Raw genomic sequence first — 25,865 nt, 5'->3', positions numbered from 1 at the left:
CCGGAAATGCCCTCTCCACAGAGGTGACAGTGAGGATAAGCATTCCTTAGTTCCCCAGGGAAAAAGAACTTCTCGAGATCAACCCTGAGCTACTGATGTCCAAGCGGAAGAAACTTACCTCCCAAATTATCATCAGAGGCAAATAAAATACAGAATCACTGCCGAGTAGAACTCTAAGATGCTAGTTATGATCTAGTCCAGCTCCCAATTCAACAAACTGAAGCTCCTTCTTGTGAACTAAGCTGCTCCAGCGACTCTCCGTAGGAAGGTCTCCAAACAATTTGAACAAAATTTAGCCAAATAAAGATCTTTGCAGCTAAATGAATGTCAAACTGCTGACAAGATCCTGTAGAGAAGTTCTCCTCCCTCCCAGTTGGGTAAAGGCCTCCAGGAAGTGCAGAGCCTTCCTTTCTGCTGGAGGGGAGATGGCAGCCCCACCCCAGGGCCACAGGCTGACCAGTCAACTCACATCAAAGCTCTGGATGCCCACAGGAACTGGGGCCCTCAGGCTATGTTGAAATCAGGATAACAGCTGAGGTGTAAAACCACTTCTTAACTGAGCATTTATAATCCCAATGTCTCCACTTTTCACAGTAATAGACCAACTGGGATGGTGTTAGTGTACACAATTACCTTTCCAGGCAGCCAGAAACCGCACACTCAGAAGAACTGGTGCAGGCCCTGCGGGCACCTGGCCTGGCGGCCCTTCTGCTCTTCAGCAGCGGCCTCTCTGACGCAGGAGCCTCTGCGTCTCCATCGCTAGGGTCCCTCGCTACTCGAGAAGGCTGGAGCTACCCGGCTCGCTCGGTCACTCCCCAAGCCCTCACAGGCTCGCCACACACACACCCCTCCCGGCCTCTCTGGACGCAAACCTCGGTCCGGGTATCCCGGGGCGCAGCGGTCACGCCGGGCCCTGCAGCCCCTGGCCGGGGGTCTCCTTGGCCTTCTTACAGGTGTACAGCCACTTGATGATGCGGGCGTTCCTCTCGACCACCGAGGTGGTGCTGGGCACCTGCTCCGTCAGCTCTCCCTCCTGCAGCCCCTCGTCGCCGCCGCTGTGCCGGGAGAAGCCGCTGTCGGAGGTGGCGACGCTCACGCTGCGGACCTTGCGGGCGACGAGGTCCGACCCGGCGGAGAAGTTCTCCCGTCCGAGCGCCTCCACTACCTCGGGCTCCAGGCCACAGTACTGGAAGAAGGTGTCAAATTCGGCCAAGGACGCGGAGTAGCGCGCGCTGAGGTCGGACTGCGAGCGCTGCAGCCCCCGGTGCCTCGCCCCGAGCAGCTCCGGACCCCGGGGCGCAGCCGGGACTCTGGAGGGCGCCCTGACCGGCGGGGCGGGGGCCGGAGGCGCGGAGGGCCCTGGCACCGCGGGAGCCGCGACGGGGCCGGGCTCGGTCGGGGCGGCCTCCGGGGCCCTGGCCCCGCCCTCCTCCCCCACCCGGGACGTGCCGGGCGACCCCGGCGTCTTGTCCTTCCCCGGCCCCTGGAAGAGCTTCTTCACCAGGCCTCCCCTGGGGCTGTCGGCTCCCGACCCTCGGACGAACTCGCATTTCTGTCGGTAGATAACCAGCGAGTCCGGCCTCAGCGGCTTCCGCGCTATGGCCCTGCGCGCCACCGGACCGGGGACGCGCGCCGGGGGCCGAGGGTCGCCCGCCTGCCCTTGGCTCGCCCCGGGGCTGCTGCCCTCGCAAGCCGGGCCTGGGCCGGCTCCCGGCGGGCCCCGCACGTACTTGGAGCGGTCGGCTGCCAGCCTTTCCACCGCGCTCCTGCGCGTCGGCCCCGTCGCGTCCCGGGCCCGGGGGGCCCCGGAGTCCCGGGACAGTAGGCGCTCGCTCGGGGGCGCATCCAGGGCTGGCAGGGCGCGCATCCTCGGGGCTCGACAAACTGCGGAAACGCGCTGCGGCCGCGGCGCCCGTCAGGCCGCCAGCCAATTCCGAAGTCCGCGAGAGGTGGGGAGCTGCTCCCCAGTTCCCGCCGGCCGGTCGGGAGCCTGGGCGAACACGAGTCCGCGCGGATTGGCTAGTTGCCTCGGTCCCCGCCCCGCCGGCTCCGCCCCGCCTGCTGCCGCCCCCGCCCCTCTCCGCGCGCCTGGTTCCCGGGTCCCCGCCCCGCCCACACTGGCTCCGGGCAGCCAGTAGCCGGGAGGACTGCGGGCGGACCTGCCCCGAGGGGCCTGCGCGCGGAGCCCGGCGCTCCGCAGCTGGGAGGGCCAGTCTGCGCCACAGGGCAGAGGAACGGGGAGGGACCGCGTTGGTTCAGATCCAGGTATCAACCGCCTCCTCCCAGCCTGGGAGTGCCTCGGGTCCCCGTTGGACGCTGGCATTTCCGGACTGGGGGAGGGCAGAGCGGCTCACGGGCTCCCCCCTCGGCAGGTGTCTCGTGTCCTTTGAATTCTTAAAGTGACCTCAGCGTGTTTGGAAACTTATGACTCTTTGATTTCCTAAATCTCTACCTGAGCACTACTCTTAACTGTCAGAAAGAAAAGTCTATAAAAGGAAAGGAAACGCATCGCAGGACAGGTCAGTCTATGTGTTAGGTAGAAAGAACCCAGGAACCGGGTAGGGACCTGGATTGCGTCCAGACTCCGTCAGGAGGCCGACGGGGGGCCTAACCAGACCGGAGCACCTGGTGCCGGGACCCGCTGGAGAGCAGTGGTGTCGGAGGCGAGGCTCAGTGGATTTGGAAAAAAACCTGAACAAATTCCCAGAATGACTGCTGTTTTTACCGTAATCAGTGCAGCGGGGAAACCACGGGTTCACCGGGGTAGTGGATCAGCCTAGGAATGCTAAAAGTCTAAGGCGAAACATTTCCAAAATTCCATTCTTTCAAAAGTTGGACAAAGGACTAAAAATATCTGCCAGACGAGTGAAATATCCACGTTATCTCATGTTAAGGCCGACTCCAAGACAGGCTGACCTTCAAAGTTGTGGTCGAGTGCGCCTGGTGCAGGGCAACACAGCAGCCCGTGGGCTGCAGGCAGGAAGGTGCCTTAGGTCTGGGTCTGATTATGTTTCCAGAAATGCCAGTGGGCACCAAGAGGGGGCTTGTGGTGAGTCAGCAGGAGCCGCAGCTGAATGATTTCAAACAGGTTTGGCAAACTGGCGCCTACTGACCACCACCCCCCCAGGATCGCAGCAGGTGCCAAATGCGTCTTTGCACCGTGAGTTTCCGTGAGGCCAAATCTTGTCGTCAGTGACAGAAACACAAGAAACCAGGTCTCCTGAGAATCGGACTACCCAGTTAGTGTGACCAGAAAATGCCACACTGATGCAAAAAGATGACTGTGGTCCTGAGGGTGAGAGAGAGAGAGATGGAGCCGGTGCCAGCTCCTGGGTTGGACACACTGTTTCCCACAGTAGGATACTACTGGTGGAGGGGGACCAGGTGGGAGCCCAAAGTCCAGGCTTTTCTCTGCTCAGGCGGCCTGGTCTATTGTCAGTCAGAGAAAAAAAATCTTCTTAATTGCTTAGCCCAAAGTGGCTCCTTTTCCTCCTTTGCACTTCATGTGCAATTGCAGCAGGTCAGAGAGGGAGAACTCCTAAGCATAGGATATCCAGAATTTGTCTGAGCCTGGGTCCACCATTTATTAGCTATGTTCCATTGGACAGATAACAAACCTCTCAGGATCTTTGTTTTGTCATTTGTAAAAACCCTCATTTTTATAGCTTAGAACATTCATTGCTTTGTAGTGAGCACTAAAGGAATGTTAAAGAAAGACCTAGGCTTGGGTCTCTGCTCTAGCTTCTGGAGAGGCTGTCAGGTTGGACTTCTCAATGACTCTGGTTGCTCCTCTGTAAACTAGAGCTCCTTACATCCACCTGTTAGGGTATTTGTTAATGAGATTATGCATATAAAGGGCTTAGCACTATGTCTGGTACAGATCAAATTTTCAATAAATAAATGTTTTGATTATGATGGTTATGATTAGTGGTTTATCACATTTTAAATAATGTTAGTGAATTCACATATGAGTACTGAACATAAGAATAAAAACTACTATAAAGTTGTATTTAAGATTTATTGCTATTAAAGCAAATTATATTTATATCCATAATTTTCTATCTATTAAGCAGATAACTAACTGGATAAATAGAACTGGAATAATAAGATACTGACAAGAAAATTTTCTAAATAAATTGTTCTCATTGCTCAACTGGTAGCTTAGACTTTGAGCCTAATTTCCTCTTCAGCATCATCTCAAAAGATTTGGTCAGAGCAGGAAATAATGCTTACAGACGCAATGATCCAGGAACTCTACTCCAAGGAATATATCCTAAGGAACTAAGAAGAGATGTGTGCACAGAATGAGGATATTCGTTGCAGACAAACAGTTGAAATCAACCTGCATTTAACAACAGGAAGAAGGTTAGATAATGTATGACATACTTGTGGGATGGAGTATTACGCAACCATTTAGTCATGCTTCCACAGGATATTTTATGGAATGGGAAATGATCATGATGTATGTGAAATTTTAAAAATAGGACAAATATAGTGGCAGTCTTGAATAAATTTCTAGAAACATAAAACCTCCCAAGACTAAATCGTGAAGAAACAGAAAATCCAAATAGACCTATAACTAGTAGGAGATTGAATCAGAAATCAAATGTCTCCCATCAAAGAAAAGCCCTGAACCTGATTATTCACTGACCAAACTTTTAAAGAAGAACTAATACCAATCCGTCTTAACCTTTTCCCAAAAAGTGAAGAGGAGGGAACACTTCTAACTCATTCTATAAGGTCTGCATTACGCTGATACCAAAGCCAGACAGAGACAACAAAAGAAATCTACAGATCCTTATCTCTTATCAACAATGATGCAAAAATGCTTAACAAAATACTAGCAAGCATAATTCAGCAGCGTATTGAAAGGATTATCCACCATAACCAAGTGGGATTTATTCCTGGAATGCAAGGGTGGTTCAACATATGAAAATCAATCAATGTAATATGCCATATCAACAGAATGAAGAGAAAAAAAAACACACACATGGTCATCTCAATTGATGCAGAAAAGACACTTGACAAAATTCAGCATCCTTTAATGATAAAAACACTCAACAAACTAGGAATAGAAGGAAACAACTTCAACATAATAAAAGTCGTATGTGAAAAAACTAGAATGAACATTATGCTCAGTGGTGAGAGACTGAAAGCTTTTTCTCTAAGATTAGAAACAAGGCAAGGATGCGTGCTTCACCACTTCTAGTCAATGTAGCACTGAAAGTTCAAGCCAGAGTAATTGGGCAAGAAAAAGACACAAAAGCCATACAAATTGGAAAGAAAGAGGTAAATTTTCCTCTGTTTGCAGATGATATGATCTTATATGTAGTAAACTCTGAAGATTCTGGGAAAAAAAAAAAACCTGTTACAATGAAAAATTTCAGCAAAGTAGGAGGATACAGGTCAACACAGAAAAATCAGTGGCATTTCTATACACTAACAATGATCAATCTAAAAAGAAACTTACAAAACAATTGCATTCACTACAGTATCCAAAAAAAGAGTAAAATACTTAGGAATTAACTTAAACAAGGAGGTAAAAGACTTGTATGATGAAAACTACAAAACGCCACTGAAAGAAATGAAAGAAGACATAAATAAATTGAAATACATCCCATGTTAATGGTTTGCAAGATTTAATCTTGTTAAAAAGCCAATACTACCCAAAACGATCTACAGATTAAATGTGATCCCTATGAAAATCCCCATGATACTTTTGCAGAATTACAAAAAAAACTATCCTAAAATTCATATAAAATCTCAAGGAACCCCAAATAGCAAAAGCAAACTTGAAAAAGAAGAACAAAACTGGAGGACTTACACTCCTGATTTAATAACTTACTACCAAGCTAAATCAAAAGAGTGTGGCATTGACATAAAGACAGGTATAAAGACCAATGGAATAGAATAGAGAGTCTGAAAATAAGCCCTCACATATATGGTCAAATGAATTTTTACAAGGGTGCCAAGACCAGTCAATAGGGAAGGGACAGTCTTTGCAACAAACGATGCTGGGAAAACTGGATATCCACATGCAAAAGGATGAAGTTGGACTTTTACCGAACTCCATATACAAAAATTAACTCATATTGGATCAAGAACCTAAATATAAGCCTTAACACAATACAAGTCTTAGAAGAAAACATAGGACAAAACTTTATGACATTGGATTTGGCAATGTTTTCTTGGATATGACACCAAAGGCACAGGTAACAACAACAAAAAAAAATAGATTGCAATTCATGAAAATGTTTTAAAATGTGTGCATCAAAGACACTTATCCACAGAGTAAAATGGCAACCCATAGAATGGGAGAAAATATTTGCTAATCATGTATCTGATACAGGATTAATAGTCAGAATATATAGAGAACTCCCAAAACTCAACAACACAAAAACAAAAACCCAATTCAAAAGTGGACAAAGGATTCAGACATTTCTCCAAAAAAAGATTATACAAATGGCCAATAAGCACATGAAGAAATGTTCAACATCAGTAATCATTAGGAAAATGTAAATCAAAAGTGCAAAGAAATACCACCTCACACCCATTAGGATGGCTACAAGGAAGGAAGGAAAGAAGGAAGGAAGGAAGTCCAGAAAACAAGTGCAGGTAAAGATCTGGAGAAATTGGGACTCTTATGCTCTCTTGGTGGGAATGTACAATGATGAAACTGCTGTGGGAAACAGCATGGCCTTCATCAAAAACTTAAAAATAGAATTACTGTATGTTCCAACAATTCCACTTCTGGTTATATATCCAAAAGAATTGAAAGCAAGATCTGGAAGAGTATTTGTACCCCGTGTTCATAGTAGCATTATTCACAATAGCTAAAATGTTGAAGCAACCCAAGTGTCCATCAACAGATGAAAGGATATGCAAAAAAGTATATACATGCAAGAGAATATCATTCAGCCTTAAAAATGAAGAAAATTTTGCAATAGACTGCAACACAGTTGAAGCTTGAGGACATTATGCCAAGTGAAATAAGCCGGTCACAAAAAGACAACTACAGTGTGACTCCACTTACATAAGGTACCTAGAGTAGTCAAAATTATAAAGACAGAAAGTATAATAGTGGTTGCCATGGGCTAGGGGAGAGGATTCTGGGGAGTTATTGTTTAATGGGTAGAGATTCAGTTTTACAAGATAGAAAGAGTTATGGAGATGGATGGTGGTGATGGTTGCACAACAATGTGAATGCATTTAAAACCACTGAACTGAACACTTAAAATGGTTAAGATGGTAATTGTCATGTTATACACATAACAATAAATATTTTACCACAATAAAAGAGTGGAAAAAAAGCAAGAACTGTGGTACAATCATACTATGGAACATCACTCAACAATAGAAAGGAATGAACTGATACACCCAACCTGGATGAATCTACAGTGAATTATGTTGAAGAAAAGCCCATCCCAAAAGTTTACATACTGTATGGTTTTATTTGTATAGCTTTATCACAATGACAAAGTTATAGAAATGAAGAACAAATTAGTGGTCCCAGGGCTTAGGGAAGAAGTAGGAGAGAAGTGGGTCTAACTATAAGAGGACAACGTGACACATGATAGAAATGTATCTTCACTGTATGAATGTCAATATCCTGGTTGTGATATTTTATTACAGTTTTGCAAATATCACCATTGGGGAAAACTGGGTGAACAGCACGCTGGATATTGCTGTATTTTTTCTTACATCAGCATGTGAATCTATCTTTTTTATCTCAAAATATGTTTAATAATTCAAAAATTAAAATACTAATATAAATAAGTGAATAAATAAATAGGTGTGTCAGTTACTCCAGTACTTCAGCTTCTGAGTACATTCTAGAACATAATAAATATTTACTGGCACTAACTGTATGCAGAACACTGTTCCAGCTACCAAAGATACAGCAACAAACAATGATACTAAAAAAAAAAAAAAAAAAGCATAAGCCATACTTCAATGTATGTATCTCTTTTCAAGTTGATTTAATGTTAGCTTTTCTGCCTTAATGATCAAAGTGTTTGCTGAGTTTGTTTTCTGAGAGGAATAACTGTTGATTTTAAAATAATACATGAGTTATAAACACATTTATGAACAAATAACCACAATTACTCAGAAGCATATCATTTAATTATCTTTGGATCGGATTTGTAAACAGCAATACACTTCACCGATGTGCTCATTCACCTCTCCTGTGACAGACTCTGGCTACAACATTTATTCACGTAATGGTTATAAACATTTGTTTGATTAAAATAGTGCTGGACTATTTTAGTAAATGTTGTAATAGAAAGTTTGTATATTTTAAAAATTTATTTATTATTGGAATAAATTTGGCAATATGTCTTCCTCTCTCAATTTATGAGCCAATAAACATGGAGAATCTATCTTTGAATTTATCAGTCACTTAAAACTCTGCAAAATGATTATGATACAAAGTATTTTGATTCCTAGCTGTTTTTTGCAATATTTATCACCTATTGATGGTAAATTATTAAAACTCCTCTGGGGGATAGTCTTCAATTTGAAGTTAACTAAAATGAAAATATATAAATAGTTTTATAAATGCATGTGAAAAGTATTGATAAGGCTAATGCCTTGTAATGCAAGATGGTTCAGATAAAAATTAAGGGATCCTTCTGCCTTCCTAATATATGTACACACTCATCCATGTGTGAATGTGTGTATAATATGGGTTATGTATTTAATATATATGGTTCAAAAGAGAGAACATTATAGTTAAAATTATAAAACTTAAGTCCTAATCTAGGTATTTCCATAAATAACTGAATGAATGTGTTCACATCATTTAATTGTTTTTTGAGTCTCAGTTTCCTCATCAGTAAAATGGAATAATAATACCTGCCTTTTATCTTTTACAGGGTCATTATAAAAATAAAATTAAGTAGTATACATAGAAAGGGCTTTGGAAAATAGGGTTCTTCAAACACAAGCTTTTATTGTAGAACACAGCAGAATTTTGTGATAGGTTGACTCAAATTACTTAATAATTTTTGAATGACTAAATAAATCTTTTAAACATGTGATTAGTAGAAAAGTAAGGGAAAGTTAAAGATGTCCATAAGTGACTTTCCAAATGTTTACCAGTGTTCCTGTGCTAATTCATCCTCTTCTAATTAAGCTTGTTTTGTTTCAATATATGAACAATCAGGAAAAATGAAAATTTATTTATTATGCGTTTTGTTCTGTGTTGTGTTTAGTTATAGGGGCTCCCTGACTTATCAACACCTAATTTAAAAGTTATTAGCTAATTCTATCCTGAGAATAAATTAAGAGACTAGGAAAAGCATAACCACCCTGCTGTAGTGAGACATTCCCCCCTTAGACACATTACGCAAAATCATAGTATTTAATAAGAGTGCCAGGGCTTCCCTGATGCGGCAGTGGTTAAGAATCCACCTGCCAATGCAGGGGACACGGGTTCGAGCCCTGGTCTGGGAAGATCCCACATGCCGTGGAGCAACTAAGCCCGTGCACCACAACTACAGAGCCTGCACTCTAGAGCCCACGAACCACAGCTACTGAGCCCGTGCACCACAACTACTGAAGCCTGCACGCCTAGAACCCATGCTCCACAACAAGAGAAGCCACCACAACGAGAAGACTGTGCACTGCAACGAAGAGTGGCCCCCGCTCGCCTCAACTAGAGAAAGCCCGTGTGCTGCAAGGAAGACCCAATGCAGCCAATAAATAAATATATAAATAAATAAATAAGTTTATAAAAAAATAAAAATAGTTCCAGTGCTATTACTAGTATAGTAGCTTACACCATTCAACTAGCACCACACTATTAATATGATAGTTCTGTTTGTTTCTGACACAGCTGAAATTGACACAGTTTCATCTACTTATGGGCTAAATAGTGGTTGTGGTGGATTATCCATGATATCAACTGTTTATACTGTTTTTTCTGTAAGAAGGTATATTTGGAGTTCCCTTAAGTTTATTTATAAAGGGACTTTGGAAACATATTCTTTTATAATATGCCTATCCTCTCATTGTAACAATATTGCTCTGTTTTTTATTGGAAATGCATTGCATTGAACTACATATGACATGATAATATTTGAAAATATTAAAGGCTTTTCCAGTGTTTCCTTTTCCTATTTAGGAGCATCTAGGTCACTCTCTGCTCTGTGCTTCAGAAGAAGGCGAATGACAAAAGAAAGATAGATTCAAGACGATATTTCCTGGCATTTGGGGACCAGCATCTCAGCCCTGGGTAAAGGGGCGAATGGGGAGGAAGTGACATAAACTCAGTTCAAAGACAATAAAGCTGATTCAGGGCAGCACACGGTGTTGTAAGGGTAAACTTTCCTGGCTCCTTTCTGCCTCCAGACTAGATCAAAATCTCCTGGACCCAGATTGGAAGAAGTATCAGAAAGGAAACTAGAAGTGAGTAGATATTGATAATGGTGGGTGTCATGATGCTGCCTTTCTCCCCACAGCTGAGCTCTGGAAATTGGCAAGGATGAGACAAATGTCATGATAGGCTTGAGCTCTGAAAGCAGAGATCATCTCTAGAGACCATCTCTTGGCAGGGGACATGCATCGTAGTGCAGTGCCTCAGAGCTGGACCTGGACCCCTATCGGTGGCGAACAGGACCCAGCAAAGAGCGACATGGATGGATGACCAGAGGGCAGAGGGAGCAAGCACAGCTCAGTAGACGAGTATAGACAGATGACAGCCAGAAATCCACCTGCCTCACGTCCTCCCTGTGCCTGAGGTAGCCTCCAGGAACCTACACGGGATCCTGGGTAAATACGTGGGCCGAAAATCCAAACTGAGTGAGCAAAAAGAGAGCTGGAATTGTTTTCCTGCAGACATTAGGAGCTAAATGGACATGTGTGAGCAAGGCTGTTATCATAAACATTCTAACACTCCTCTTGAGAAAGAGTATTTTGGTTATAAACCATAGACTTACAAATAATTTATTTTGCATTAAAATAAATGTTTAAAGTTAAGGATTGTATTCATTTTTTTTGTATGAATCTCTTATTTGAGTAGAAAGTAAATTACAGAATGTTATGTACATTTTGATATCTAAATAAATTAAAAAGAATAGAATATGCTATTCTGCATATGTAACTATAAAAAGAATATTAAAATGTGGTATGAATGTACACCAAATTTACCACAGAAGTTTCCTCTGAGGAGGGGAAGAATGGGACAGGGGCTTCAACTATAGCTGCAATGTTTGTTTTTAGAAAAAAAATATTTAAAACAAACAAAAATATGTAAATCTCACTCTTTCTCACTGTTTCTTGCTCTCAGAATAAGCCTTTGGTATAAAGTGCTGATGTATCATCTACTAGTTTTCTTTTTCCTCAGTTGCAGTTGATATTGATGATGATGTGACAGTTGGAGTGTCTTAAAACGTGTTGGAGTGTAAGTATTATGGTAACTTTGAGGTGGTGGTAGCTGAGTTGCATGTTACAAACAGAATTTCATCATGAGGAGATTGGGGTGAAAGTTCCCTGCTACAGGGAACTGAGACAAAGGCTTCAACCTGAAACAGTTGACTGTCATTTTCAAAGGGGGGCATCTGGTGGTGGGGAAAAAATAGAATGATAATAACCTGAAAAGATGGCCAAAAGAAAGATGCTGCTTTGGCTGGTGAGAGGTGAACATACAGTAAACACGAGACAAAGAACCACTGAAGGTGCGTGTAAAGAGGAGGTGGCTGGGGCGATGGTGAGGGGAAGAGATAGTTAGGTAGTTTGGGACTGACATGTACACACTGCTATATTTAAAGTGGATAACCAACAAGGACCTACTGTATAGCATGGGGAACTCTGCTCAGTGATATGTGGCAGCCTGGATGGGAGGGGAAATTGAGGGAGAATGGGTGATTCGCTTTGCTGTGCACCTGAAACTATCACAACGTTGTTAATCGACTATACTCCAATGTAATATAAAAAGTTAAAACGAAACAAAAACAAAACAAAAATAAATAAATAAAAACAACACCATCAAAAAAAAAGATTGAGTGGAGATTCACTTTCTTTAATTACGACAGTGACTAAGAAAACAAATAAACATATCTACAAATAAGCATAAAAAAAGAGGAGGTGGCTGGCTGGCTAAAGTGCCTGGGGAGGTGAGAGTGACAAGAGCCAAGCCTGGAAGGGGAAAATCAACTCCAGAGAGAAAATAGTGGAATAAAGTAAGAATTCAAACTAAAGAAGACAAACCATGAGACAAGCTCTCCCCAGCCTCAGCGTACACTCTACCCTCCTTCCTGCTACGGGTACTGTCAGCGGACTCCACAGAAGAAGTTCAAGGTAGAATATTTAAAAATAAAAAAGGATACTGGGTTCTGGTTTCTCTTTAAGATTAGAAATACCTGATATACTCTAGATAAATACATTTAACTAAATTAAGACTAAACCACATTTTGAAGCATAAGATTGAATCGTATTGTTTTCTAAACACAGTAATCAAGTCAGTTAAGCAAAAAAAGCCACCACAAAACTCTCAAAGCTTAGATGAACCCCGACTGTTGAAACCTGACTAGTTTGTTACAGCAAACACACAGACAAAATCACAGATGGTATCCAATCTTCACATCTCAATTTGGTTACAATAACTCTGGCAAGGGTCTTAGGAAGTTCTTTAACAGGTGAGTGAAACTTATCAAATTTCCAGGAGGTATTGTTGTCTTCTTTCTTTTTCTTTCTTTCTTTCTCTATTATTTAAGAAGAATGAACCTTGAGTATAAGATGTCCATGCATCATTTACTAACTTTTTTCCCCTTTGAATTGAATTTGATATTGGTGGTGCTATGGGCAGTTCAAGTGTCTACAGAAATGTGCTGGAGTGTAACTGTTATTGTAAAGCTGCCCCCAAACCAGGAAGGTAAACATTCTCTACCGTGGGACACGTAAGTGCCTTGTTGAACGCTCTTTAGGAGAAGTAATGAGTAGACACTAGAAACCAAGGCATGAATGATGCTGTTCAGATGAGCTCTCTCTCCTGCCCACGATGGCCAGACTATGGCTTTAAAATTAAATATCCTCAGATGAGTGCATAAAGTTATGTTAAAATAAAACTACTGGTTTTCATTCCAACAGACAGAACGTCAAATAAAAATTACCAAAAATACCTTCCCATAGTCAAAAAGCCAATAATGCAAGAAGCTGATCAAATTAGGGAAGTTTTGACACGGTGCTTCTTTAAATATTTCACAAAGATTATAATGAAAAGATGACATTATTTGGGGGAGATGGTTTAATATCTACCCAGTAGGAGAGACTGAAGTTATTTCCATATCTCTTTATTATTTTTAAAGTTTATTTTTTCTCATTCTAAATGTAACACAGAAATGAAACAAAACAAAATGAATCAATACTGCCCATGGTACCTAGTATGCTTGAACTTACAGGGCACGAATACACTGGTTCCAAACCACTGCCTGGTTTAGCCTAAGCCCTGCAAGCTGATACTTGGGGCCCCTGCTGATGTTGGGTGTTTCCCTGCAGCTCAACCAAACCTCCCTAGTGATCTCTGCTTCCAGCCACACACCCCAGCAGCCCAGCTCCATCCTTTCTGCTCTTTGTCTGCCCTTGCTCTCCCTCTGAAATTATCCAGCAGCCCTACTCACAGGGCTCAGAGTCTGCCTGGTGCTGTCAGGTGTACTGTTTTTAAAACTATATGCAATATGTTTTCCAATCAACATTATGTAGGTTCCTCAAGACCAGAACCTTTATTTTTCCATAATTGAATCCCTAACTAGCAGAGTTATCTGCATTCATTAAGTAACCAATAGAAGTTTGTCAGTTGATTTGTATCTGTATTTTCTTGGTCAGTTATTGACATCTCTGCTTTTCAGTTACTTCTTTAAATAAGTCATTAAAATGCATCACTCAGATTTTTATTATAACAATATATTTTCATGTTTTAGTTTCACTCCATAATCAGAAGTTTACAGTAGCCATATTTTTGTTTATAAACCTTGACACATGTTTCTACATATAGATAATGACCAATCTCTGAATCTAATATGAAAGCTAAATTAACTTTCAAAGTCATTAAAATATAAATCTTTGATGAATGGATTCTTTGCCTTCTTTTATTCAATCTGAGGAATTTGAAAAATGACATTATTGCTTAAGTGCTTTGTTGTGTTCTTGTTATAATAATGCAAAGTTATAATATTACAGTAATGCCAATGAAGGTGGAGTCAGGATTTATTATAGTTCATTGCATAAACATCAGAATAATCTTTTCGAATAGAGTTTGTGAAACAAAAGATAAGTTATTTTCTCCATCAAAAACCACTTTTATTTTCAATAAAACCATTGCACAAAAGTTTTTCTTACTATTTGTACTAATCGGCGTTAGGGTAGGCTGACTATAAGTTGCAGAAGATCTGATTACAGTTGGGGGACCATGGATCTTTGTTTGCCTGGAACAGTGCTAATTTATACCTACTATTCTGACACAATTATTAATACCGCCCCTTTACTTAACAAAAAATCTTAGTTTGGATAGTCACTCTAGTTATGCTGCCAGTTCAAACCAATTGTGTCTTTATGTAGGTTAATTAACTTCTATTGGGCTCAATTTCCCATTTTTAAAATGACGAGGTCGACCTAGGTGATATGTCAGGCCTGTTCAGCTCTACCATTATGACCTGTGAAGAAAGCATAGGTAGGTCTGAAGAATGATGTTGCTTATAGTTTTCTAGTTCTCGGGATAACAAACTTCCTCACCAAAGATTCACAGAAAGGCTCCCTTAAAACAGCTACTTAATACAAAACAAAAATCCAAATTCTGCTCTCTGATCTGACTCTGGCATGCTGTTATTTGCTAAGCTCTATGTGACTCATTCCTCTTGTAAAGACTTGTCAAGAATGACAAAACCCTTTCAACAATCAATCGTTTTCTTACGTAGGTCTTTAAGTTAAATAAACTTTACCTCTTCTGTGGATGTAATCTGGGGAAGGAGGTAGAGAGCTGGGGAAAAGCAGGAAGAAGCAATATGAACCAACAGCAAAGCTGGTAAAGGAGTATCTGCATATTCAGCAACAGCTAAACGGGGTTGTGCAGGAGGGGGCTGAGTGCTGCCTCGGGCCTGTTTGTTAACAATACATCCACTAGAAGAGGGATTTCTAACCCAAATGCCCAGGATATTTGAGATCCTCAAAAGTAATACAAGGGATCTATAAATATTTCAATATTTTGAAAATCCAAATGGAAAGTGGTCATCAACTTTATAGCTGTATTAGCTTATCCAGAGGATTGGATTCCTGTGCTTTCAGCCAGCATTCTGTGAACCCATTGTGATGGGAGCAGGACAGGACAGATAACCAGACAGAAGAAAGCCTAGTTGAGACAATTCTGTAACGAAGGACTGCTGACCTCACGCTATTCATTTTTGACAAGACATTTTTACTATAGAAGTCAGAGTCACATGCAGTCCAGGTGTTACATATAACACCCCGTGAGTAGTTCTTCAGCTTGGGAATTTATGAGGAAGAATATAGGTTTTGTTGAGAATAACTGAAAGCAATCTGCAGTGAGAAGGATACAGACTGCTAGGTTACAAGGTTTGCATGAAAACTTACATCAAGTGGACACTGATGTCAGACAGTAATTCCTTCTTCTTCACGCTCTCCTCCGTAACTGCCCTTTCAGGGCAGCTGGGGACACTGCTCTGGTTTGGAAGCTGTTTCTTCTGGACACAGAAAATCCTCCTGTGTGTGTTGTGGTCATTGCTCTGTGCAGTCTCTGCTGCACACTTGCTCCTGTCTAGGGTTTACTACTAATTACAGAGAGTTCTTGGATTTTACTAAGGCATTTTCTCAAGATGCAGTCACTATATGCAATTTTTTTCCTGTTGACTTCCATCTCATTTGCTCTAAAATTTGCTGGATGCCTGCTTTGCTAGTTGCAGAGGTCAGTGTTTCTTGTATAGTAAATCTGACCCAGTAGAAGGAGGCCCTGGACAGGTTGTGGGGAACGATGATGGCTAAATGTGGCAGGGCAAGTTTGGAGGGGGCCTTGAAGGCCAGGCAGGGGTGAGGTTTGAAATGCTAGGAGACAGGGCTCACCAAATGTCTCTGGTTAGGAGAGGGACAAAATAGTGGGGCCCTAAATAAATTAGAGTAGTCTAATTTTCTTGGGTCCTAAATTAAAGTCATATTTTAAAAGGGACTTTTTATTTAAGCCCCCGACTCCAGGAAGAAAGTGTTTTCCCAAGTGGTCTACAGAACTCTTGAAGGAGATATTTATAGGAATGCCCAGGGAAACAGGTTTTGTCATGAGGTAAGTTTGGGAAATTGCCTCTTAAATTATCCTTTGTATGCCTAAGATTGCACAATAACATTTTAAACATCTTCTACACTAAAGAAATCCATTTAATTTTGGTTGCCATGTAACTTTCAAACTTACTGGAGAGCAAGATTTGTGCTTGCACGTATGTGTCATAAAGCATCAGTCAATGTTCTGCAAAACTCTGACACATAGGCCTTGTTCACAAAGAACAAAATAATTCAGTATAAAAGCCCTTTTAATGCTGAAAAATCTGACAAGATAATGCATTTGTTAAATTCTTCCTATACGTCAGGAGCTGTGTTTTCTACATGCTGCCTCCCACACAGCTGGACATCACTGGAACCCATGTCAGTTATGGAAAGATGAACGTCCTTTCTCTAGACTACTAAAATATCTCTGCTTTAGTTTAAGCCTATTTCCTCTTGCTGATATTCACACACTTTTGGAAAGAAAAGGATCAATATCCTGTTTATATAATAAGGAGAAAACTTTCCTTTTAATAACTTCCTTTTAAGTTTTCTCTTACTATTCAGTCATCAGTTTGAATCACTTTGGTCCCCATTTTTAAACTCTCACTAGTGTTCCATCCTCTTTCTTACAATCACTCTAAGGCAGCTTTGAAGTTCATCAGAAAACAAGAAACAGGGAACAGAGACTTCCTAGCACAAAAGAGGCAGCTGAGTCATAGGTCCTGGAGCAGAAAACTCCGGGTCCTGTGGATGTGAAGGCTCAGGGGGCATGTGGGCTGAGAGGGGAGGGCAGAGGGGAAGCCTGCCTCAACCCAGCCATGGAGGGACGAGATCCACGCGCCTGCCCAAGGCCCTCAGAAGTTCCAGAGCTGAAACATTATCCCACAGCTACCTGACGGGCACTGAAGCAAACACACAAAGACTCCTCAGGAATATTATGGGAAGCCAGTCAAGATGATAAAGTGACACAATTGTTCTTTCTTAACAAGAGCCTAGTGTGCTTAATCTTGAGTTTAATACTTCAAATAGTGACATTTTAACCTGACTGGAAAAAAACATCAGTGTCAAATTGTAGTCACATGTTTATAATTCTCTCTATAAAGACGTAGAGGCTTTGTGCAGATGTTAATCTTCAATAAATATGATTTCACGTAATCGACTGGCGGTTCACACATTACCTGAACTTGCTCTGAGGGGCAGGTGAGAGTTACAACCCTAAAGACCTATATCAGGGCACTAATTACTTTGTCCACGCCTGTGCCAAGAAATGAAGGGCAGCCGGGGAGGCAGGGGTGGCGTATTTGCTTTGGGCAGCCGCAGGACGCAACCTCCTGTGACACAGTGGAGGGTTAGTAGTGTCACACCTAAGCAGCATTACATCCCCTCTGAATCAAAGCGATTAGGAAGTTTCCAAAACTGATGCCTAAGAACTGGATATTAATTAAACAGGAAAGTAAATAATAAATGACCTTTACAAAGATACACTTTCCGAGATAATTGAAAAGTTTAATAATTTATTTTGTACTTTAAGAAGGAAGTTTATTCATTTTCAGAAATTTTTTTCTTAAAGATCTAGGATGTGATAGACCAGGAGAAATAGCCGCATGGGCATGCCTGCTCCAATGTCTGGACCATAGAGCAAATTCTGATGGTGGATCAACCAGGTATGGGGAAGGGCACTGGTTTTAAAGCCAGGAAGTCTGGAACCGAATCCTGGCTCTGCCAGCTACTAGTTACATGGCCTGGATGTATGGCATGGGATAAGTCTACCTTCCTAGTATGGCTTCGTAGGGATGGTGAAGGGCAATGTGTAGAAAAGTCTCTGACATAGTCGACAGCTTCTCCTCTTCCTCTAATGAATTCTTTTGCCGTTTACCCACACATATCCTCTTTCCCTCAACCCTGGGGCTCCTTAAGCTACAAAGTGTGTTGGGTGAAGGCAGCCGAGGGAGTGTGGGCGCTCTTTCCCCGGCGGCTTCCCATAGGACACCTGGGGCAGGAAAGTCTATAGGAAATTTGTTAAAGCCATCAATTTCGTGTTCCAGCTAAGCAGACTGGTACTGGTTTTTATCCTAAGAACTCAATCTTTTCTGTCCCGGGGTACCCTCGGGCTCCAGTGATGGGGAATTTGCATCCATGTATTATGAAAGAGCCACATCAATCATTAGGATTCTAGTTTTTGATTAGACAAGGATGAAATAACATACATGGAGACTTCCCTATCAACCATTTTAATTTCTAGGAAAGCCAGAAGTGGGTACTGAGGCAAGTTATCTGTACTCATGGCACAACCCTTCAACTCTCACTTTTCTGGCGCCCTTTACTTTGCCGCTTTGCAACCCCTGTCTTCAAGGGCAGAGGCCCCTCCCCCGCTTCGACCTCAGCTGGTCATGTGACTCACTTTGGCCGACAGAATGTTAGCTGACCCGGAGCAGGTAGGGGTCTGAGATGCCCCTGCTATTCCCGCTGCCTCCCTCACTCCTCTGCCTCACGACGGGTATATCGTATTCCCGTTATAATTGCAATGTTAACAGAAGGATATGTGTGTATGTACAGAGGGGTTGCATATCTTGTACACGTTTCCCTGCTATCCCAAAGTAGAGTGTTCCTGCGCAGCCTTTTGTAAACCAGAATAGCATAAGGCGAAGAGCAATTAACTAATCACGGTGAAGCACAGGTACTCACAGACGCAGTGCACAGCGCTGGCGGCCTGGGCGCATGGGAACAGTAAGCGTTGGAGATTGTACCATGAGTACAGATAACCTACCACGGTTCACACTTCTGGTTTTCCTGGAAATTAAAATGGTTGATAGCGAAATCTCCACGTGCATTATTTCATCCTTACTTTATTAAAAACTAGAATAAAGTTATAACAATTGATGTGGCTCTTTCACAACACATTTGGGGTTGTTAAGAGGTTATAATCGATGCAGAAACATCAGCTCTGGCCTCAGTGATCATTGTGCAGTCTTCTTTCATGCAAAAACAGTTACAGGGCCAAGTGTAAAATGTAAAAAAAGCAACAAATCCCCCAGGGCCCGAGAATGTGTCTGTGTGAGAGTATAAATGTGAGTAACTATAAAGGACTGGAATAAACTGTCTTAGGGCTTCATCAGGGAAGGTACTGGGACATCAGTCTCTTCCGTATAAAGCTCTGAGCATTCTGGCTGGTTGCCGCACCCCTCCCCGCCACCCCCCAACCCCCCGAAGGCAATGTCTTACAAACGAATGTGCTGCCAGATAGATTTTACTCATGACACAGACCGCCTTGAAGTCCGCGGCCCTGTGGGGAAGCGAGGCAAGTCCTAGCACGCTTTAGTCCTTCTGATGCCCATGTAGACACCGTCTTGGTGGGCTGGTGCTCTGGGTTGCCGTGTCACTATTCTGGACTAGGAGTGCAGAGTCTGAAGAGCTGGCATTGATCAGAGACAGACTGCTAGACCCTAGAAACTTAAAGACTCTCAAGGACGGTCCAGGTAGAAGGTGGGGTAGAAAGGTGGCAATCTTTATGATCTCTAGGGTTTCCAGTCTTTCGACCAAGCAACGGGTGCTCATCATGTGCCAAAACCAACAGCCAATCACATGCCCTATTTTCTTTTTTTTTTTTTTTAATAAATTTATTTATTTATTTTTGGCTGCTTTGGGTCTTCGTTGCTGCATGCAGGCTTTCTCTAGTTGCGGCGAGCAGGGGCTACTCTTCGTTTTGGTGCGTGGGCTTTTCATTGTGGTGGCTTCTCTTGTTGCGGAGCACGGGCTCTAGGCGCACGGGCTTCCATATCTGTGGCACACAGGCTCAGTAGTTGTGGCGCAAACCCCCCAAAAGCTGTCTTTTTGGGATTTCTGTTTCATCTGAGTTAAAATTGCATGATAGTTTACTACATATCTGTTGGTATTATGGAGACACCTGAAGAAGCTTTCTGGTTAGCATTCTGTCAACATAATATTTTTTTTCTACTAGATTTTGGAATAGAAATCATTTGATTTGAGTCGTGAAGAATAAAATGCCTTTTGATTGCATCTCAGTGATTCATAGTGGAAAGGTATTATTTAGGAATTTTGAATAAGTACCTTAAAATGAGGTGATTGAATATAATAGTATCCAAAAAATAGAAAATAGATTTGGTTTACTTTCCTCTTTAATGCTCTATTTTGGGTAAATGAGTCAATAGTAATCTCTCCCTCCTTCCAAAAGAAAAAAAAAGGGACAGTTGGGAAAGGGCAAAATGGAGAGTTTTAAAGTCAGAGACAGTACCGTCCACCCATCACATTTGGAGAAATGCAGGATTCCTTGTCTCTGAGCTCCCTCAGCATTTTGGGTGTTTGGCCACCTCAGCCTGATGCCAACCCTTCGACTGCCTTGGAGATGATTCGTCACTTACTCTCAGAATCTCCTAAGCTGATGAGCCCTCTTTCCTGAGGCAGCAACGCGCAAAGCCCAGAGCAGGGGATCTGGGGCCATTTGGCTGGTTTAATCCTCACCCTGACTTGCTAGCTAAGGAGTACTGAGGAGTACTGAGTACCCTCCCTCTACCTTAGCTGCATGGGGATAGGCAAGTAGCCTCTAAGCTATGTGACGATTAAATAGGTTTTGTAAGAAAGAGAAAGGTTTTAGTATACCACCTGGTTCATGGTAGGTGTGCTATTCTTTTTTGATGAACGAAGGAGCTTGTTCTCAGGCTCATATGGCCTGGTCTCTTTAAAGACCCACCTTTGTTACTTCTCTGCTGCTTTATCTTCTTTCCCCCTACTTCCAAATCTTGATAATAGACAACTAGTAGTTGGTGGCCATCCCTCTGAGGTATGGAATGGTCTCTGTGGTATCAGTTAAGAAGGAAACACAAGTTGAGATACTGAAAAAAAAACCCAAACTTACAGGGGCTTCACATAACAGAAGTCACATTTCTCACTCATATAGGGGCAAGGATGGGTAGGTGGAGAGCCCTCCGCCAAAGATGTGTGCTCCCTCTGTAGTGCAAATGTTTAGCTGAAAAGTTGCTGCACACGAGGACTACATTCACCAGCCCATCTTGCATGGTGAACCCAAGTAACTGAGTCCCAGTCAACAGAATATGGGCAGAGTGATGTGTACGTCTCTAGGGCTGAGCCATAAAGGCATCCTTTGATCCCCCACTCTGACCTTGACTCCATTGGCTGCTGGGTGTTGATGGAGCTGCCTTCAGTGGAACTTAGAAGCACACGGGGAAGAGAGCCGAGTCTCCCCCAGGCTGGGTCCCTCCAAGTTTGCCTGATGTTGAGTTCCTGTCCCTGGTCCGAAACACCCAATCTTGGGTATTCTTGGCGGTTCCTCCAATGTGAAAAATAAGTCCTCAGTGTCTCCTCCACTGCTTGAAATGCATGTGGGCTCATGTCCTTTATTCATTTTGATGAATTTGGTATTTCAAATACATTTGACCTGAGGAAACAAAGACAGGAATGTTTGTGTTGATATAAACTATTACTACATTTTATAATATTGGTCTATTGCACTTCTTTTTATCCCTCTCTATTAAAGTCTAAACATGAGGCTTATGTTTCTAGGATTTAAAAATATTTTCATTGTTAATATATGTATGGTCTTGCCCAATAAGTTGACAGAAAAGAATAGTTTATTCCTAGGCTAAGAAACATATCCCTGTATCCAATGCAGAATTAAAAAATAATTTTAATCACTAAGTATTACACACATGTGAGAAAGTTCATAAAACATGTGTGTGGTTTAATGAATTATTACATGAACACTAATGTGACCACCACTCAGACCAAGAAATGAAAGGTCATCAGCATCTCCTGTATGACATGTCCTGATTTCATGTCTTTCCACTGAGCATCATTAAGGCACAAATTATTACTCATTAAAGAGAAGAGACCAACCACAGGGGGACCTTGGGGCTTCTGCCAAGAGGGTTAGGAAGGACCCTACCAGATTTGGCTGGTGTTCAGTAATCTGGGGGAGAGTCTGAGGAAGCAGGGCTCTGCTCTGGGATAGAGGCTCGGGGGATGCAGGCAGTTTTACGACTGGGGGGTCTCAACAAGTCTTAGCAGGAGGTGGGAGGCTGGGCTGACGTAGCTGTGTAGCCGTCACTCATACCAGCTGGGGTTTTGTGGTTTGGACGAGGTTTATGTTCTGTCTGTTCAGACGTGATCGCCCAGGGCTCTGGTTTCTGTCTTCCTCCTGCCTGGTGTTGATGTTCAGCAGCAGATCAGCGGGCCAGCTTTGGGGTGCAAGGCGTGGCTTTTCTCTCAGGGTTCACCCCCCTTTCGCACTGTGTCGTTTAAAAGTCCCTCTCATAATGCTGGGAATTAAGGGGTTAGACTTGTCCACTAGACAGTAGCAGGTGCACTTTTTGACCTCACATTCAAATGGAAGTTTTTTCTTCTTCTCCAAGTACTATTGAAATAATAGTTAATTTTCCTCAATTTTTAAATTTACTCCAGAAGCAAGCAGTTAAAGATTGAAGAAAACAATCAGACAGATTACCACAATTCTCCAGGATACATGTTTTTACTTTCTTAATAATTCTTTATATATGATTTTTAAAAAGCCTGCTTGCAACTTGGTGTGTGATCATGTTGTAATCTTTAACATTTCTCTGCCCTCAATTTCATGCTAAGTATCTAATCTGTGAAGATGTAAAAAGAAATGATGTGTAAAGGACAATTTCAATACTCAGCTAACTTTCAGCAGGAAACTTGCTTCAAAACCATATAAAACGTATTTTCTTTATTTGACCATATTGGTAGCTAATTTATAACCCCATGGTCAAGAGACTTGCACAGTTCTTCTAACTTTGATGTAACTTGCTGTGGAACATTGGGGTGGACATCCCTATCTGTAACATGAGGATGATAAGAGGGCCTCCAGATATAAAAGAGGTAACACCAGAGAAGATGCTGTAAGTTCTTCATAAATTGTTTCATATTTTACAAAGTTCTTCTAACTTACCTTTGCAAATTTTATCTATGTTATACTCTTGTGTAACAGTTATTATTTTCACTAGGAGAATATTCAACCAAGAGTGGCTCAGCAATTTGTCCAATTTCATTTAGTTTGTGTTAAGGCCAGAAACCAAGCTGCTGCTTCTTTTTTTCACTCTAAACATTTATAGTCTAATCACTCTTCTACTGCATTTTTACAGCATGGCTGCTCAAGGTTTTTCTCCTAAAGAAAATTATGCTAGTTCTATTTACAATAGCCAAGACATGGAAGCAACCTAAGTGTCCATCAACAGATGAATGGATAAAGATGTGGCACATATATACAATGGAATATTACTCAGCCATAAAAAGAAATGAAATTGAGTTATTTGTAGTGAGGTGGATAGACCTAGAGTCTGTCATACAGAGTGAAGTAAGTCAGAAAGAGAAAAGCAAATACCATATGCTAACACATATATATGGACTCTAAAAAAAAAAAAGAAAAGTTCTGAAGAACCTAAGGGCAGGACAGGAATAAAGACACAGATGTAGAGAATGGACTTGAGGACACGGGGAGGGGGAAGGGTAAGCTGGGACGAAGTGAGAGAGTAGCATTGACATATATACACTACCAAATGTAAAACAGGTAGCTAGTGGGAAGCAGCCGCAAAGCACAGGGAGATCAGCTCGGTGCTTTGTGACCACCTAGAGGGATGGGATAGGGAGGATGGGAGGGAGATGCAAGAGGGAGGGGATATGGGGATATATGTATATGTATAACTGATTCACTTTGTTATAAAACAGAAACTAACACACCATTGTAAAGCGATTATACTCCAATAAAGATGTTAAAAAAAAAGAAAAAGAAAAAGAAAATTATGCTAAATTTTTCTTAAGAATCTCATTTGCATGCAGGGAAAGCACTACAATACAAAGCTAAGAAAAACAAAGACATATATCCCTACTAGCATTAAGGCTGTGGCTTTCAGTTCAAGAATTATTACAACTGAGATCATGACTGAGCAGATCTTTCTGGATTTAAATGTGATTGCTTCCTGGTGCCTGCTTCCTAAGTCCGTGCTGGCTGCATCTTGTAATTACTAAACACCAGGCCAGCCTTCCCAGCACTTCCAACAAGGAGTGCCACCTGTTCTGTTATTAGTTATTAGTGTTTGAGGATATTCTGAAGAAACCTGAAGTGGAAAACCATTAGGCACTAATCAAAACAAGAGAAAAACATGCATATATTCCAACTACTGCCTTCAGAAAACATTCATTGTCTACAGACCCTCTGAGCTTCCTCCTGGCAGAAAGGCAAAGTAGGGCATTTTTCTTTCTTCCTATTTTATCTAAAGATAGATATTATCATGAATATTATATAAGTAAGAAGAATAAGACACAATAACAGATAACAATAGATATATGTCAACCCTAATGACATAGAATTATTGCCAAGGGTGAAAGTAACTAATGTTTCTTTACTTAAAACATAATGACTATAGAAAGAGCAATGGATCTTAAGGCCAAAGAACAGAGATTGAGACCTGTCCCTGCATCTCCCAGGGGAGACTTCTGGCTAATTATTTAACTCCCCAGAGTGCTTTTTTCTCATCTATAAATGGTGATTTTAACATCTGCTCTACCAACTCCCAGGGTGGTTGTGAAGATAAACTATTACAAACTTTTGTGGTTGAGACCTCTTTAATTTTTCTTTTACATGCCTCTTACCAACATTAGTAATAAACTTTATCTGTAAAGTAAAAGGATTAATTTGAAAATTGCTCAGATCATCTTTTAACTCTAAAATTGAGAGAATGTATGGCCTTTTGCCTTTCCCATTCTCTGAGCCCCTATTCACATCCTATGATCACATAAAGCCAAAAAGTTGTAGAGAACCTATTATGATCCAGGCCCTTCATGTGCACCACCATTGTTTCTTGATTTAGCTAACAACACACACACACACACACACACACACACACACACACACACACACACCTCTCAGTTTAAGAACACTTGTAAAATATTTATATATTATTTATCAAATGATAATTGGGCACCTGATATATACTAGGCACTATGTACCAAATACTACTATTCCAGATTTACAAATGAGGAAACTGAGATTAAACAGCATGAGATTAAATAGCTAGTTAGTTCAAGAGGCAGGATTCAAACTGATGTCTTTCTTATTCCAAAGCCTGTGTGATACCAGTCTGCATGCTGCTGTCTCTCCAGGGATGTCATCTAATAAAAATAAGTTGTCTTTAACTTTTCTAACTGCCTCTGTTTAGTGTAAAGACAATTGAACAGAATCTTGGGTGGGGCGGGGGTGGTGAGGGGAAACATTGTCTGGTTGTGGGAACCAAAGTCTAAAAATGCTTTTGCTAGTATGAGTAACATATGTAAACAGCACCTATTCTGATTCATAATGCCATAAGGTTGAATGGCACCCTGCACTGTCGCTTTGACCTAGAAAAGCACTACAACCTAGGCAACCATGCCTTAATGGAAGAGCAAGGCTTGAAGCAAAAAATTGGGGCCCTGGCCCTTACTCTGTCCATCATGAGCTGCATGCCTTTGAAGAAATTGTTTAGCTTCTCAGAATTGCACTTCTACTGTCTTCAGGACAGATGATAAACCGTATCACGCCTACCTCACAAAGACATGTGAAAGCATTTTGTAAA

General features: G+C 41.9%; 1 protein-coding gene across 6 annotated transcripts in view; it reads right to left on the bottom strand.

The window, feature by feature from the left end:
• Positions 1 to 25,145, bottom strand: part of FAM110C (family with sequence similarity 110 member C) — a 42,766-nt gene extending 17,621 nt beyond the window's left edge. For 3 of the 6 annotated variants that reach the window (XR_014254044.1, XR_014254045.1, XM_082426740.1), the window contains exon 1: positions 873 to 25,145. Coding sequence is in view for 2 of the 6 variants with exons in the window: in XM_082426740.1 (XP_082282866.1) it covers positions 902 to 1,867 (966 nt within the window). In the remaining 4 variants the exon portion in view is untranslated. The remainder of the gene's footprint in view (positions 1 to 872) is intronic. The other 3 variants (XR_014254046.1, XR_014254047.1, XM_082426739.1) reach the window with 1 other exon arrangement.
• Between the last annotated feature and the right edge of the window lie 720 nt (positions 25,146 to 25,865).

This window comes from Balaenoptera physalus (genome assembly GCF_965194825.1).
Source record: "Balaenoptera physalus genome assembly, chromosome: 15".
Lineage (NCBI taxonomy): Eukaryota > Metazoa > Chordata > Mammalia > Artiodactyla > Balaenopteridae > Balaenoptera > Balaenoptera physalus.
The sequence above is the reverse complement of the archived record's forward strand: the minus strand, read 5'-3'. Positions and strand labels throughout refer to the sequence as shown.